This window comes from Peromyscus californicus, unplaced genomic scaffold (assembly GCF_007827085.1).
Source record: "Peromyscus californicus insignis strain IS unplaced genomic scaffold, ASM782708v3 Scaffold_9__1_contigs__length_137607984, whole genome shotgun sequence".
NCBI classification, from domain to species: domain Eukaryota; kingdom Metazoa; phylum Chordata; class Mammalia; order Rodentia; family Cricetidae; genus Peromyscus; species Peromyscus californicus.
In genome coordinates, this window is record NW_026294617.1 from 59,314,991 (window position 1) to 59,331,160 (window position 16,170).

Genomic DNA, 16,170 nt, shown 5'->3' on the forward strand with positions numbered 1-16,170 from the left:
TTACTTGTACTGAAATGTGATTTTAATTGTATGTTAATAAATAAAGTTGCCTGGGGGTCAGAGCTATTAGAGCCATAGCAAGTGCGTGGCGGCGGTGGCGCACGCCTTTAAGGACCTGGAGGGCGGTACATACAGGCAGTGACGAGGCAGTCACATGTTTGGGTTTACAACCAATGAGAAGGCAGAACAGCTAGAGTATATAAAGACATACACACAGGAAGTAGGTTCTTTTCTGAGAGCTCTCTTGGCTGAAGAGGATCGCTGAAGCAGGAAGGGTGAGGCTCTTAGCTCTGACCTCTTGGCTTTCTTCTCTGAATCGGCTCTGTGTTTCTTATTTGATAAGACGGTTGGTTACATCTACACAGCATGACTACTGTCACATTGATTGGATAACAAGTCAACCAAGTCCCACTTCCCTATGCAGAGACCGAGTGATCCCTGTCATATACACTCGGCTCTTCTGCTTCGATGTGTAGCATGGGTCATGTATCCACTAAGCCTGCTTGCTAGTGCAAGACCTCCTTACCCTCGGAAACCTTTAAGAGTAGATGTTTTGCTTTGCCTGGTGAGACTGAAGTTTCTTGCTTCAGACTTGGACTGAATCACCTGCTGTGGCATTACATCTGCCTAAAGGAAGGTCCTACTTGGTGTCTCTCTGTCTTGAGCCCTTTCTTTCTCTCCCTTTCTCAAGCCTAATCAACTAGAGAAGAAAAACTAGTTAACAAGTTATATCTGATGAACTGGCTGTGTAAACAAGGTAAAGCCACCACTTCATGACAGCAATATCTCCTTGGAGTGAAAAATATATGGACGAAACCCTTTCTAAAGCAGGGTACCTAAACCCATGACTTTCTTCTTGTCTTTTGATTGCTCTGTTGAGATATAATACACTATATATATAAAAAGCCAATCCTCTAAAGTGTACAACTCACTGGCTTTTAGTATAATGTCCAAGTTCTATTTTCACAGGCATTTTAGATCACTTAAGTCCCGGAATATACATTCAACCCTACTGCCACGAGTGCTCTCTAAGTTACTGTCCATCCCTAAGAGTCTACTTTCTCTAGATATGTCATATAAGTGGGACCACTCAGTATTTGTCCCTTTATCTCTGGCTTCCATTACATCTTCGTGTTACAGCGTTTTTATCACAATTTCGAGTTCAGCCTGGTCTACAGAGTGAGATCCAGGACAGGCACCGAAACTTCACAAAGAAACCCTGTCTCAAAACCCACCCCCCCAAAAAAAAGAAAAAAAATCCATTACAAAATCCAGAATCTCAAAGAATTATCCCTGTGTTTTCTTCTAAGAAATTTGAAAGTTATTTTTACATGTTAATGTAATGAGTTTAGATGGTATTTTCATATACATGTACTCTGTTTTCATTTCTCCCCACACTGCCAACCTTTACACAAATCCTACCCTCTTCCCCAACTCCCTTCCCTGTCCCTTACTCAGTATTTCTTCCCTGCCATGGTTCCTTTTGTAGTTTCATTTCACATGCGTGTGCATGCTTACACACACACACACACACACACACACACACACACACACTCATATGAGAGAAAATACACTGTTTGCCTTTTGAGTCTGGCATATTTCATTTAACATATTCCCAATGGGACTTTATTTAGTCAGCAAGAGAAAGAAAATGACATTTTCAGAAAAATGAATATAACTGGAGATTTCCATGTTAACAATAGAATGCAAACCAAACACAAAAGCAGTAGTATTTCTATATACCCACAATGAACTTGCTTCAATTCAAATGAAGTTTCTTATAGATATATAGGAAGGCTACTGAATTTTTTGTAAATATGTAAATTCCTTTTCTTTCAATGAACATCTAGGCTCTTTTCTTTTTTTTTTTTCCCTTTCCCTTTTTTTTCTGTGAACAGTATTAACAATAAATATGGATGTATTTCTGTGGTATGTTAACACAGAGTACTTTGGGTGTACACCTATGAATTGATTAACTAGGTCACATGGTAGTTCTATTTTTAGGAACACTATACAGAAAACATTGAAATCTAGAAGCTTTCTGGTGGAATCTTTAGGGGCTTTTAAATGTAGGTTTGGGTTGTCTACAATAGGAATATATTAATTTCTCCCCATCATATTTGTGTCCATTTTGTTTCTTTTTATACTTTCTCAAGCTAAGACTTTGAACAGTATATTGAATAGGAATTGTGTAAGTGGGCACTTGTAGGAAGCACAGCTTAAAGAAAGCACTGGAGGAACCAGAACTGTTAAACACACGGGCCCAGTTTCTTCAAAGGAAGAAAATGACTGACGCGTGGTCACCCAGAAGGCTGGAGTGGATGTTGTCCTGACAACTTGGTGGTATTTTTGCTATTCTATGAAGCCAGTCTTCCTGAATTCCCCCAAATCCTGAGCATTGTTTAGGCTCTAATCCTGAGATTTGTCTCAGGGACTAGAACCCATCCTTATGAAAGAGGTCCGTCCGTGTACTTTGCATCCTCCACCAATAGAATCTATCCTTACACTTATCCCAGATCCTTCCCCCTTAGGCCCCTGTCAATAGAACTCATTGTGAGGGTCACAGGTGCTTTCCTACTTTGCTAGGGAGTCTCTATGCAGCTATGCCTCAGCTTTGTTTGATACTCGTCGCATGCAAACCTCTTTCCAGTGTTTCACTGTGCTTCAATGTGTAAGGAAAAATAAATCACAAAGTCAGACTCTGGAAGTTTTGGCCCAGCACCTGCAAAGTTGGTGCTGACTTGAGTTCCATTCTTCACCTCAGGCAGATGGTTTTCCTGCCACCTGTGACACTTGTGGGGTCCCTGACAGGCACTCTTACCTCATTCCCTGCGTTAGAGGAAAGGCCTTCATCCCTGTCCCACTTAGTCGGCTCTAGCTTTGTTCTATATAACCTTTATTATGCTGGCATGTGTCCCGTCTAGTCTTGGTTTCTTTAGATCTTTTATCATGAAGGATGTTGAATTTGTCAAGGGTCTTTGTGTGTGTGTGTGTGTGTGTGTGTGTGTGTGTGTGTGTGTGTGTGTGTGTGTGTGTGTGTCTTGAAATAATCATATGAGACCTGTGCTTTTCTACTTTTGTATCAGATTTATTGATTTCTGTGTATTGGACTAACAAACTTAACATCCCTGGATGAAACAAACTTGGTCATGGCGTGTGATTTTTCCCAATCTGTTCTTGACTTTGATTTGTGGGTGTTTGTTGAGAATCTTTACACCTATGTTTGCCAGGAAATTGATGAATAGTTTTTATTCTTTTGTTGTGCTCTTCTCTGGTTTTGATCAGGGCTGTGCTGGGTTTGTAGAGTGAGTTTGCCAGTGTTCCCTCACTTTCCATCTGAGGAACAGTTGGAGGAGCACTGGTGTTAGCTTTTCTTTCAAGTTTTGTTTGCTGGTTATAGATATGAGTTGTTCATAGCCTCTTGATTTAATTTGGTTAGATTACATGTGTCTTGTCACCCTTTTAAACAATCAGTTTGTTGAAACACGAAGGTTTGTTTCTGGACTCTGAATTGGATTTCACTGATTTAAACACCCTCATTCTCCCTTTTTTGGCTTACCCTTTTGCAATATTCCTACCTACTGTCCTGTTCTGTTTCCTCGTGATGGCACTCACTTAAAGCAAAGCCAAGGGAAAACTAGGTAGGGAGTGACAGAAAAATGCGGTTCTGAGTGTATAACAAAGCTTGCCTACCTCCTTTATCTTTGTGTATGCATGTATGTGCATATGTGTGCGCATACATGTGTGGAAGTCAGAGGCTGACATTGGGTGTCTTCTCAACATCTGGTCAAGAAGCCTTGGAGATCCTCCAGTCTCTGCCTCCACAGCAGTAGGATTACAGGCATGCCCTACTACACCTTCTTTTTGATGTGGGTTCCAGGAACTCAAACTCAGGTCCCGTGCGTGTGCAGGAAGCACTTTAACAATTGAACCATATCTCAAGCTTTACTTTTGCACATTAGAGGCAGGGTCTCTCTAGGTTGTTGAGGCTGGCCTTGAACTTGTGCTCCTTCCGCTTCTCCCTCTCTAATGTTAGGACTACAGGTTTGTCCACCACACCTGGCAGCAAAGCTTCCTTTTAATAAATATGTTGCGTTGACTCTCAAGTGTGGAGACTCAAAGAACAATACAGAGGATTCTTTAAACACAATGTTTCTGTTTTGCATACAGCCATATTCAAACACATTTTGTGTGTGTGTGTGTGTGTGTGTGTGTGTGATGTGCATGTGCACACACACATGCCATGTCACACAAGTGGAGGACAGAGGACAATTTTCCAGAGTCTATTCATTCCACTAGATATGGAGCTCAGGCCAGCACACTTGTATAGTAATCAGTTTTATCCACTGAGCATCTCACTGCCTCCACACATTATATCTGACGCTGTTATCTTGGAGTATTCTAAAACTTTAGACCTTAATTTTAAAATGTCTATGGGTCTTACATTTGCTGATATGCACAACAGAGAAATCTAGGAGCTGTGGGTAGAATTTGTGTTGTTAGTAATTAAACACAATATATAGATTAAAACGGCTTTATATTGTGTGTGTCCAGCACTTTACCTCCATGCAGTGTGCATAAACGCATGCCAGAAATGGGTTTCCCTTCATTCCCTATGCAAATATGTATTCATATACATGCACACATTGTCAGGATAGTTACTTCTCTTTGTATGAACAGCAGTCACCTTTCCCCACCTTGTGTCACTCGAAGTGAACTTGTCTTAACCATAAGTTATACATTTTGTGGTATTTACTTCATATCAGCAAATCCCTCTAGAAGCACTTCACAGTATTCTCTGAGAACAAATGGTTTCCAGACAGAGCCAGTTATGAGTAAGAGTTGAGTCTAGATGACTGAGAGACCAGCGACAGATCACAGGGGTCTGTGAAAACTGCTGGCTTCATGAACTCAGTGGGCATCTCTTGCAAGGGCCACATTTCCACCCAGATGAATGACGGAGCATATGCCTTCTGAGTCCCTTTTCTGTCAACAGACCTTCTCTGTCTGTAGTTGTACCAGAGTTGATGGATCATTTCCTTGAACGGTCTGGTGGTCAAAGTATAGATAATTGGGTTCAAAGCACTGTTGATAGGTAGAATAAAAATCACCACCCAAGAGGCAATAGTTTCTGGAAGAGAAAAAAATGAAAAATCTGAGTGTTAATAGATGGTTTAAGGCATCTCTTGTATCTCCCGTCTTCAGCCGCCCTTTTCTCTGATGTGACATAATTAAACACCAAGTCGCTGGTATTTTCAGGATGTCTTTTTGTAGTGTCAGTGTTTAAAGGCATGCCAGTGCTGTGAAGGTATGGGGTCTTTCTGAATGGCTTCTCCTGAATACTTCAGCGTGCCAACAAAAGAACACTGTTGGGAGTATTTACACAAAGTCATGACATATCATTATGAATCCATTTAAAGGAAAACCATGTTGTTTAGCATATATCCCTCTTTACAAATGTTTTAATGAATAGGAAGTACATGTAGTATTTCTCAGAATATGTAGATTTATCTTGAATGAATTTCTTTTTTGCTATTTATGTGGTTTTCTTCTGCTTTCCTTTGTGGCACTGCTAGAGATTGAACCCAGTGCTTTGTACATGCTAGGCAAGTGTCAACTGCTCCCAGGCCTACTGATTGTATTTTAAGAATAGGCACACATTTTAAGGCTTGTACAAATAGGCAGTGTGTATACATATGTGTGTGTGTGTGTGTGTGTGTGTGTGTGTGTGTTACATGCAAGTATATGTACACATATGTGCTCATGCATGTGGAGGCCAGAGGTCAATGTCAGGTGTCTGTTTTATTGTTCTCTACATTATTTTTTGAGACAGGACCTCTCTGTGAACTCGCCTAATGGGCTAAGCCGGGTGGCCAGTGAACTCCGGGGATTCCCTTATCTTTGCCTCCTCCCAGCACTGAGATTACAGATGTGCGACTGCACACTTGGCTTTTTACGTAGTTTCTGGGGGAACCTAAACTCCTGCTTGTGTGGCAAGCACCTTATAAACTGAGCCATCTCCCCAGCCCGCAACGTTTTTAGGCTTTAAACCAAATATTCATTTCAGTGAAATGTCTTTGAGTAGCTGGTGGCACAGGCCTAAAAGCCCAACTAATAAAGGGCTGAGCCAAGAGGGTTTCAAGTACATGGCCATTCTGACCTAGAGCACGAATGAGGCAACTTAACAAGACTGTGCCTCAAAATAAAAAGTGGGGGAAAAGGAGTAGGGATATAAGTCGGTGGTAGAGTACTTGCCTAGTATTATGAGACCCTAGGTTCAATCCCTAGTACAAACAGACAACCCCAAAACCTAAAGTAAAGCAAAATAAAAACAAAATCCCCAAATATATTTGACTAAATTCGTCTTTTGCTGAAGATTAATTTTAACTTGTGTTGGTTCTGTCAGTGTATACACTGTATGTGGGGGTGCCCAAGGAGTCAGAAGAGGTGTCAGATGCCTGGGAGTTGGGGTTACAGGTAAGCCTCCCTATGTGGACACTGGGAACTGAACTCCCGTCCCCTGGAAGAACAGCAAATGCTCTTCTTGCTGAGCTGAGCATCCCTACAACTCTCTAAACCTATCTTAAAAATCAGCTTTGCGTAAAACTACCAAACACTCAGATATTTGTTCTGATGTAATTGATGCTATTCTCTCTCTTGTTCTCCTGACTTGTCAGATTCTGTTATCATCACCTAAGGGATCAAACAAAACTAAATTATGTATATGTAAGTGTAAAAATGTGAATGTATACTGCACTGCTTATGCAGTCAGCAGGGGATGCGTGCATATTTTTTTGTGATAAAATATGCATGACATAAAATTTGCACTTTAACCTTTTTTCACATGTACAGTTCTGTGGCACTAAGTACATCTACATTGTGGAGCATCCCTCACCACTGCCAGTCCCGGAGTGTTCTCATCTTCCCTTCATACCTCCCATTCTCCCCTTCTCCCCTTCCCAGCCCCTATGTTCTGTCTATGAATTTGACTCTTCCCGGAGTCCTGTGTAAGATGAATCATAAAACACACTCACCTTTTGTGTCAGGGCTATTTACTCAGCACAACACCTTCAAGACTCATGTATAAAGCAGCATGTGCCAGAATTTCCTTCTAAGGGATGGTGAGAAGGCGTGGCGAGTAAAGGCTCTTGCCACCAAGCCTGACAACCTGAATGTGATGCCCAGGATACTCATGGTGAAAGGGGAGAGTTGACTCCAGCAGGCTGTCCCCTGACTTCCACATGTGTGTCATGATACAGGTGTGTGTGTGCGCATATGCATACACGTACACACGAAATAAATAAATGTAAAAAACTTTTGAAAACTTCCTTTCTCTATAAACCTGACTAATGATCCATGTGTACTTTTGAGGCATCCATGTATCTGTGGACACTCTGCTGTGGCTGCCTTTTGGCTGTTGTGACTAATGTTGCTGTGAATGCGGGTGTGCAGATGTCTGTTTTAGTTTTGGCTTTCAGTTCTCTTGGACATTTATCCAGAAGTGGAATGGCTGGATTGTATGGCAAGTCTATATTTTCCAGTTGCTGACACACTTTCCTACTGTAGCTACACTGTGCTCAAATCCTGCTATCAGTACACAGTGTCAAATTTCCCCACCTTACCAACGTGTTCATATTCATATTTTTCTTTCCACGTAACAGCCACTGTGATGCATGCAGTGGACATTATTTCAAAACTCTGTGTTGTTTTCTATTATGTCACACTCTGGTGCAGTGGTCTCTATCATATGTATTGTAGGGAGGAACATTTCTTACGTTCCAAAAACAATGAACTCATGATTTGGCAACTACTTCAGCTTGTTTTTCTTCCTAGTCTTCTTAAGCAGGCAACCGATTTCAGCACTGCCTATCATTTATTTTGGTCATTGTACTTTGCTTTTTGTGGCACTTAGCATTTACGGAAAGAACCGAACAGTTCCTATCAGGAAGCATTTCCTTGATGATGGAACCAGAGCCCACATTACTCTGACTAATAATTCTTGAAACGAGTTAGTGTTAAGAGTGTAAGTTGTCTTTCTTAGAATAACACCACACAGATCTCTTCTTTCTAGGAAAAGCATGTACCTGGTATTTCCACCTGAAGCAGTGAAAGAAATTTCAGAATAAAAATGGGAATCCAGCATAATGCATCAGTAAACACAATGAAGAAGAAGCGCTTGGCGAGGACCATCTCCCTCTTCACCTGCTTCTGTATTTCAGTTGCTGTTATGGTGCTCTGATGAACACTGTAAAACATGCTTCCGTAGGAGAACACAATGATGATGAATGCCACTAGGTTAATGCCTGTTTAGATGGTGAAGAACATTGTTAGTATATGTTAGCATTCTTTTAGGAAAAAGAGATAAAACATGCTTTAGACCTTACTATTAAAGACCACGGAGCCCATAAAGTGGTACTTATTTATTCATATTGTGACAGGGCCTTACTGGGAAGTTCAGACTAGCCTTCAACTTGACTAGGTAGCCTAGGCTGGACACCAACTTACAGTCCTCCTGCCTCAGGTTACAAATGTGTACCAGATCTTCCTGACTTCCAGTTCCAGTTTCATGGTCTCATCCCCATCACTCTTGCAGACCACTCAAAGGTCTGCCTCCATTCCCCAGGGACTCTGCTGAACCTCTGGATCCAGCCTTTCTCCCTCACCCCATCTATTTGTGTCAGCTGCCAATGCCCAGAGGCACTCTCTACCTGGGAACATGCTGGCCACTGAGAATCAGGTAGGCAATCTTCACTCTCTTTCCTGTCCTTCAACTCTCATTCCCCAGTCTCATCTTCAGCCCTGCAGCAGACCCTGCAAGGGCCTGTCCTTCCTCTCTGATTCCACTCTCTGGAAACTCCATCAAACCTTGCAGCAGACCCAGCTTTTCTCCCTCCTGTAGACCCTTTCAGGCCCACCTTCCTGACAGCCTGTCCCCATTCTTTAACATTAGCTCCCAATACCTAGAAATACATTCAACCTGGGACTCCCCGTGACCACACCTGGCAGGGACTCAAAAGCACTCCCTACCAGGTAACCCACAGCCACCATACTCTCCTAAGACCCAGAGAGGACAGCAGAAACCAAGGACTGGAACACTCACCCATTAAAGACAAGACCTATTAACATTTAGAATCACAATCATCCCAAACCTAGGTGCTTGGATGCCAGTAAAAAGAAACACAATCACTAATAGCCAAGACAATATGTCTCCAGCAGAACCCAGTAATCCTACTCCAGTAGTCCCTGAAAAAGCCATATAATTTCAGCACAAAACAAGGATTTCAAAATTTCAAAATGTTATGAATATGCTCATATCAAAGAGGATATGAATAATTCTACTAATAAAGTATGAGAAAACATAAATAAACAGTGGAATGAAATGATAAAAATGGTTCTAGACATGAAAGTAGAAATAGAATCACTAAAGAAAAGTCAAACTGAGGGAAAACTGGAAATTAAAAATTTAGGAAGTCAAACAAAAACCTCAGGAGCAATCCTCCCCAACAAAGTACAAGAGATGGAAGAGGAAATTTAGGGAGTTGAAGATAGGGTAAAAGAAATGGATGCCTCAATCAAAGAAAACATTGAATCTAAAAAATTCAGTCACCAAACACCCAGGAAATCTGGTACACTATGAAAAGACCAAATCTTTGAATAACAGGAATAGAAGAAGGAGAAGAAACCCACCTCAAAGACCCAGAAAATGTCTTCAACAAAATCATAGAAGGAAATTTCTTTAGCCTTTAGAGGGAACGGCCTATCAAGGTACAAGAAGCATACAGAACACCAAACAGACAGAACCAACTGAACTGAAAAGAAATCCCCTACTTCACATAATCAAAACACTAAACAGAACAAAGAAAGAATATTAAAATCTGGGAGGAAAAAAGACCAAGTAACATATAAAGGCATACGAGACAGTGGGAACTCTAGAAGTCAGAAGGGCATAGACGGATGTTTTACAAACTCAATAGATGACCACAGATGCCACCCCAGATTACTATACCCAGAAAAACTTTCAATAACAATGGATGAAAAAAAAACCACTCAGGTCTGGAGAGATGGCTCAGCGGTTAAGAGGCTGCTCTTCCAGAGGACCTGAGTTCAATCCCCAGCAACCACATTGTGGCTTGCAACCATCTATAGTGGGAATCTGATGCCCCCTCCTGGCATGAAGGTATACATGCAGAACACTCATACATAAAATATAAATAAATAAAAAAATAATTAAAAAAACACCACAATAAAACCAAATTTATTTATTTACAAATACACCTCTAGAGAAGGCACTAGAAGAGAACATCAACCTGAAGAGGTTAATCACTCCTAAGAAAACATAAGGAATAAATGATCTGAGACCAGCAAATCAAAAGAGGGGGAAACCCCACACCACAACAACAAAATAACAGAAATGAACAAACATTGCTCATTGACAGCTTTCAACATCAATGGTCTCAATTCCCCCAATAAAAAGATGCAGACTAACTGGATTAAAAAACAGAATCCATCATTCTGCTGCATCCAAGAAACACACCTTAACATCAAGTATAGATATCACCTCAAGGTGTAAAGGATGGAAAAAGATATTCCAAGCAAATAGACCCCAAATCAAGCTAGTATAGCCATTTTAATAGCTGACAAAATAGAATTCTAACCAAAGCTAATCAGAAGAGATAGAGAAGGACATTATATTCTCATCAAAGGAAAAATCCACCAAGAGGCATTGCCATTCTAAACATCTATGCATAAAAAAGTTCATAAAAGAAAATACTATTACAACTAATATCATGTATTGACCTTTATACAGTGCTAGTGGATGATATCGGTACCCCCACTCTCACCAACAGATAGGACATCCAGACAAAAACTAAACAGAGAAATACTAGAGCTAAATTATGTCATAAATCAAATGGACCATCATATATTTACAGAATACTTTACCCAAACACAAAAGAATAATCATTCTTCTCAGCAGCTCATGGAACTTTCTCCAAAATTGACCACATACTTGGATATTTAGGAATGGTTCAACACGTGCAAATAAATTAATGGAATCTACTATATAAACAGACTGAAAGACAAAGCCCACACGATTACCTCATTAGATACAGAAAAGGCCTTTTACAAATCCAGCACACCTTTAAGATAAAAGTCCTGGAGAGACTAGGGATACAAGGGACATACATCAGCATAATAAAGGCAATTTACAGCAAGCCCACAGCCAACATCAGCCTAAATAGAGAGAAACTAAAAGCATTTCCACTACAAGCAGGAAGAAGACAGGCACAAGTCCACTCTTCTCTCTCCATACTCATTCAATAAAGTACTTGAAGTCTTAGTGAAAACAGTAAAACAACCAAAGGAGATCAAGGGAATACAAATAGGAAGGGAAGAAGTCAAGATATCTTTATTTGCAGATGATATGATTGTACACATAAATGAACCAAAGACTCCATCAAGAATCTTTTGTAGTTGATAAACACTTTCAGCAATGTAGCAGGATACAAACAACTCACAAACATCAGTAGTCTCCCTGAACACAAATGACAAATGGACTGGGAAAGAAATCAGTGGAACAACACCTTTCACAACAGTCTCAAAATAAAATATCTTGGAGTAACTCTAATGAAGTAAGTTAAAGACTTTTATAATAAAAACTTTAAGACATTGAAGAAAGAATTGAAGATGTCAAACAATGGAAAGATCACACATGCTCATTGACTGGTAGGATTAATATAGTGAAAATGGCCATCCTACCTAAAGCAACCTACAGATTCAATGCAATCCCCATCAAAATTACAACACTATTCTTCATAGAAATTGAAAGGACTATTTTCAGCTTCATATGGAAACACAGAAAATCCTAGACACCTAAAACAATCCTGAATGATAAGAGAACTGCTGGAGGTATCATCATCCCTGAGCTCAAATTGAGATCCTACTTGAGTAATTAATTGAGTAATAGAAATATTACTACAGAGCTATAGTAATAAAAACAGTATAGTGTTGGCATAAAAACAGACATGTTGATCAACGGAATCAAATTTAAGCCCAGACATAATTCCACACACCCATGGATTCCTGATTTTTGGTAAAGAAGTCAGAAATACACACTAGAAGAAAGAGAGCATCTTCAACAAATGGTGCTGGTCAAACTGGATGACTGCATGTAGAAGACTTCAAATAGATCCATATTTATCACCTTGCACAAACCTCAAGTTCAAGTGGATCAAAGACCTCAACATAAGGCCAAATACCCTGAATCTGATAGAAGAGAAAGTGGGAAATAGTCTTTGTCATAGGAAGAAACTTTTTGCCCAGACACCTTGAACAACAATAAATGGAGCCTCATGAAACTGACAAGCTTCTGTACGGCAAAGGACACCATCATTCAGACAAAGCAGCAGGCCACAGAACGGGAAAAGATTTTGACCAATGACACATCTAATATCTAAAATATATAAAGAACTAAAAAGAAAAAAAACTGGACATCAAGAAAATAACCCAATTAAAAGTGTGGCACAGATCTAAAAAGACAGTTCTCAAAAGAGGAAACACAAATGGTTCAGAAACATTTAGAGGAATGTTCACCAATCCTTAGTCATCAGGGAAATGCAAATCAAAACTCCTTCCAAATTTCATCTTACACCAGTTGGAATAGCCAAGATCAACAAAACAAATGACAACTCATGCTGGCAAGGATGTGGGATACGAGGAACATTTATCTACTGCTGGTGGGAGTGCAAACCTGTACAGCCACCATGGATATTGGTATGGCAGTCCCTCAGGATGCTATGAATAGACCTGTCTCAAGATCCAGCTACACCAAAGGACTCTACCACCACAGAGACACTTTCTCAGCCATGTTCAGTGCCGCTGTACTTATAAAAGCTAGAAATTGGAAACAGCCTAAATGTCCACCAACAGATGAGTGCATAAAGACCATGTGATACATTTATACAATAGAATATTATGGAGCCATTAAAAAACTTCCACAAGATCATGAAATTCACAAGTAAATGAATGGAGCTAGAAAAAAAAACCATTCTGAGTGAGGTATCCCAGACAGAAAGATAAATATGTTATTCACTTATATGGGATGTTAGCTGTTAAGTCCTTGATCAGCAGGCTACAGCCTATATAATCACAGAGGGTTTCTACAGAGTAAGATACTGGAAGGAGGGGGAGAATCTCCCCATGAAGGGGAAGTAGATAGTTATGGATTGACAGGTGTGGGTGGGAACAAGAATGGGAGGATCCAATGGGGGAGGAGCAAAGAGGAAAGAGGGTAAGGGAGAGAATACATGGAGGGACAGCTAAAACTAAGGGCCAGTTGTGGGGTCATATGGAAACCCACTACAGTAGAAGATTTTAAAAATACATACATATTATGAAACACATCTAAATGGACTCACCAAATAATGGGGGAGAGAAAACCCCAACTGGACATCTCTCACTACCAAATGAAACCTCCAGTGTCAAGAACGGGTTACATCTAGTTGAGTTGTTGGTCAAAGGAGCTCCATGGAAAGCCCAACAACCCAGGCGATTGCCAAGGCTACTGGTGGCTCTCCCTAAACTGATAGGAAGGCCCTGTCACTGAAGACGACACTTACATATCTCCTTGAACACAGAGAAATCGTGCTGGTGCCTACCTAGAGCCGTCACCTCCTACTGGCTAGTGCCTGTGGTACCGGAAGTCGCTTGGCACACTAACAGAGGAGAAAGGTAAACACCAAGCTACAAACCTTACGATCTAAAATGGTGACCTGCCTGCAAGATACTCCGGGGCAATAGTGGTGCAACACTAATTGAGAGAGTGACCAATCACTGTATGTATGATTAGAGGCCAACTCTGTGAGATGGAACCCGCGCCCAATACTGCTCGGGTGGCCAAGGACCTGAGACCACATAGGCCAGAGACTTAAGGGAAAACCAAATACTGCTATTAAAGGACTGTAGCAATAAAACGTCTCCCAATGACATTCTATTATACTCATAGACCAGCGTCTTGCTCAGCCATCATCAGAGAAGCTGCTTCTTGCAGTAAACGGGAACAAACACAGACTTACAACTCGATAGCATGCAGAGAATGAGAGACCTGTGAACACTCAGGTCTAATGCATGTCTCCATCAGATTTATTTCCTTGGGCACAGGAAACTGTGAAAATGGAGGTGGGAAGATTGTAATAGCCAGTGGGGATGGAAGACACCCAAGGAAACAAGGCCTTCTAGACACAACAGGGCTGCATATGTATGAACTCACAGAGACTGTGACAGCATGTACAGGGCCCACACTGGTCTAAGTCAGATGGGGTCCCAGTGCTGAGAGGGGAAGTAGACACAGGCCCCCATCCCTAACCCAGAAGCTATCTCCAATGATAACCGCTCTCAAAGAAAATTAATTTTTTCCAACAAAGTCTCACTGAAGTTACAAACCATACTTAAGGCCAAGCTCCATGTCCAGCAGTAGATGGCCAATACAAAATGAACTTAATGGTATCTTTTGGAGTTTTTAATTTTTTCTCACAATACTTTGTCTGGGCTTTTTAATTTTTCATCTTATAGGTCTTTTGCTTATGTATATTATGGTTTCTAGATTTGTGTTTTTATGGGATTTCTCTGTGTGTGTGAATATGGGTGTCTCTACATCTATATGTGTTTCTTGTACATTTTATTTTTCTTTCTTTCTTTCTTTCTTTCTTTCTTTCTTTCTTTCTTTCTTTCTTTCTTTCTTTCTTTCTTTTTTTGGGGGGGGGAGTTCAAGACAGGGTTTTCCTGTGTATCCTGGCTGTCCTGGAACTCACTCTGTAGCCTAGGCCTGAACTCAGAGATCCACATGCCTCCTTCTCCTGAGTGCTGGTATTAAAGGCATGTGTACATTTTCTTTGGCTTTTTTTTCTCTTCACTTATTTCTCCTATTCAGGTTTGTTTTTATTCAGTGTTATTATTATTAGTATTTGGTGTCTGTTTTCTAAGGAAAGAGCAAGAAAGGGTTGGGGTTTGTGTGGGTAGGGAGGGAAGAGAAGCTGGAGGAAGGATACCAGATCAGAATATATTATATAAAATATCTGTTGTCAATAAAAAATAAAAGATACCATCACCAACAAAAACCCAAGTGTATACCTTTATGCCTAACTTTTAATACAGTCTTTTTTTCTTATTTTTCTGCTTTTCAGAATTACTAGAGTACACAGAAGTCATCAATTCTTCTGACTCAGAGATACTGTTGAAGTAACAGAAAATGATATGTTTAATTTTAATTTAGCATATTAAAAATAAATTTGACAAGTATCATGGATCATTTGCTCTCTAGTATTAATGATATCTTCTCATATTCTAAAAACCTTGTGCTGAACTTTGAGAATATTTTCAGTTTTTGCTTTAGAATAGTTTCACATATATGCTGAAGCCGAAGTTATGTATGCCTGTACATAGGAGTAGAAACAATAGTAAATATCTTTATGTTTATATTATTGGGGTAAGTATGTGAAATATAATCATTTACTATCCCTTACTGAATGCATCAGACTGGAATTTATATGACAAAAATGTCATTTGAGGGAAAAGAATTCTCCTTGAGTATTCTGATTACATTCACCCCTACAGCCACAGGTTAGAAGGACAAAAGTTTGTAAACAATAGAAGGCATGAATGAGTTTCCTACTGTGACTGACTCTAGCAAGAGCTGGGATATACAAAGGTTGGCAATGCATGGTTTCTTACCAAGAAAAATCACCACGGAATAAATCTGGGCTCCAGTACTTCCTGAATCTTCTGAATGAAGAGGAAAGCACACTCCATTGGTGCCATAATAGTCTTTAAAAAATTCCTTATTGCTGAGTGGAGCAAAAGCCACTATGAATCCAATAATCCAAATGAAAATCAGAACGGTGATTGTTCTGCCTTTTCGAGGTCTTAAGCACCGAAAAGGATACACAATGCAGATGTATTTCTCCAACGTTAGAAATGTTAGAAGTAAAACGGATACTTCTGTGGACAGAATGGCCAAAGACCCCATCAGCTGACAATGAACACTCTCCATCCACGGCTGGGCGTGTTTGTTGTACTCTCCCCGAAACTTGAGGTCAAAGGCCCCGATCACAAATAAATATACTCCCATTAGGCAGTCAGCACCTACAAGAGTCCAAAGTTTACAGGTTCAGAGAA

The 16,170-nt window shown here is 40.3% G+C and overlaps 1 protein-coding gene across 5 annotated transcripts in view; it reads right to left on the minus strand.

Moving 5' to 3' along the window:
- Positions 1–1,602: 1,602 nt before the first annotated feature.
- The window catches only part of Rxfp1 (relaxin family peptide receptor 1), a 126,106-nt gene continuing 111,538 nt past the window's right edge, over positions 1,603–16,170 (minus strand). For all 5 annotated transcript variants that reach the window (XM_052731357.1, XM_052731355.1, XM_052731356.1 and 2 more), the window contains 3 exons: positions 15,727–16,137; positions 8,085–8,303; positions 1,603–5,131 (listed from right to left, as the gene is read on the minus strand). In XM_052731357.1, the coding sequence (XP_052587317.1) occupies positions 4,830–5,131; positions 8,085–8,303; positions 15,727–16,137 (932 nt within the window). In that variant the 3' untranslated portion in view covers positions 1,603–4,829. The remainder of the gene's footprint in view (positions 5,132–8,084; positions 8,304–15,726; positions 16,138–16,170) is intronic.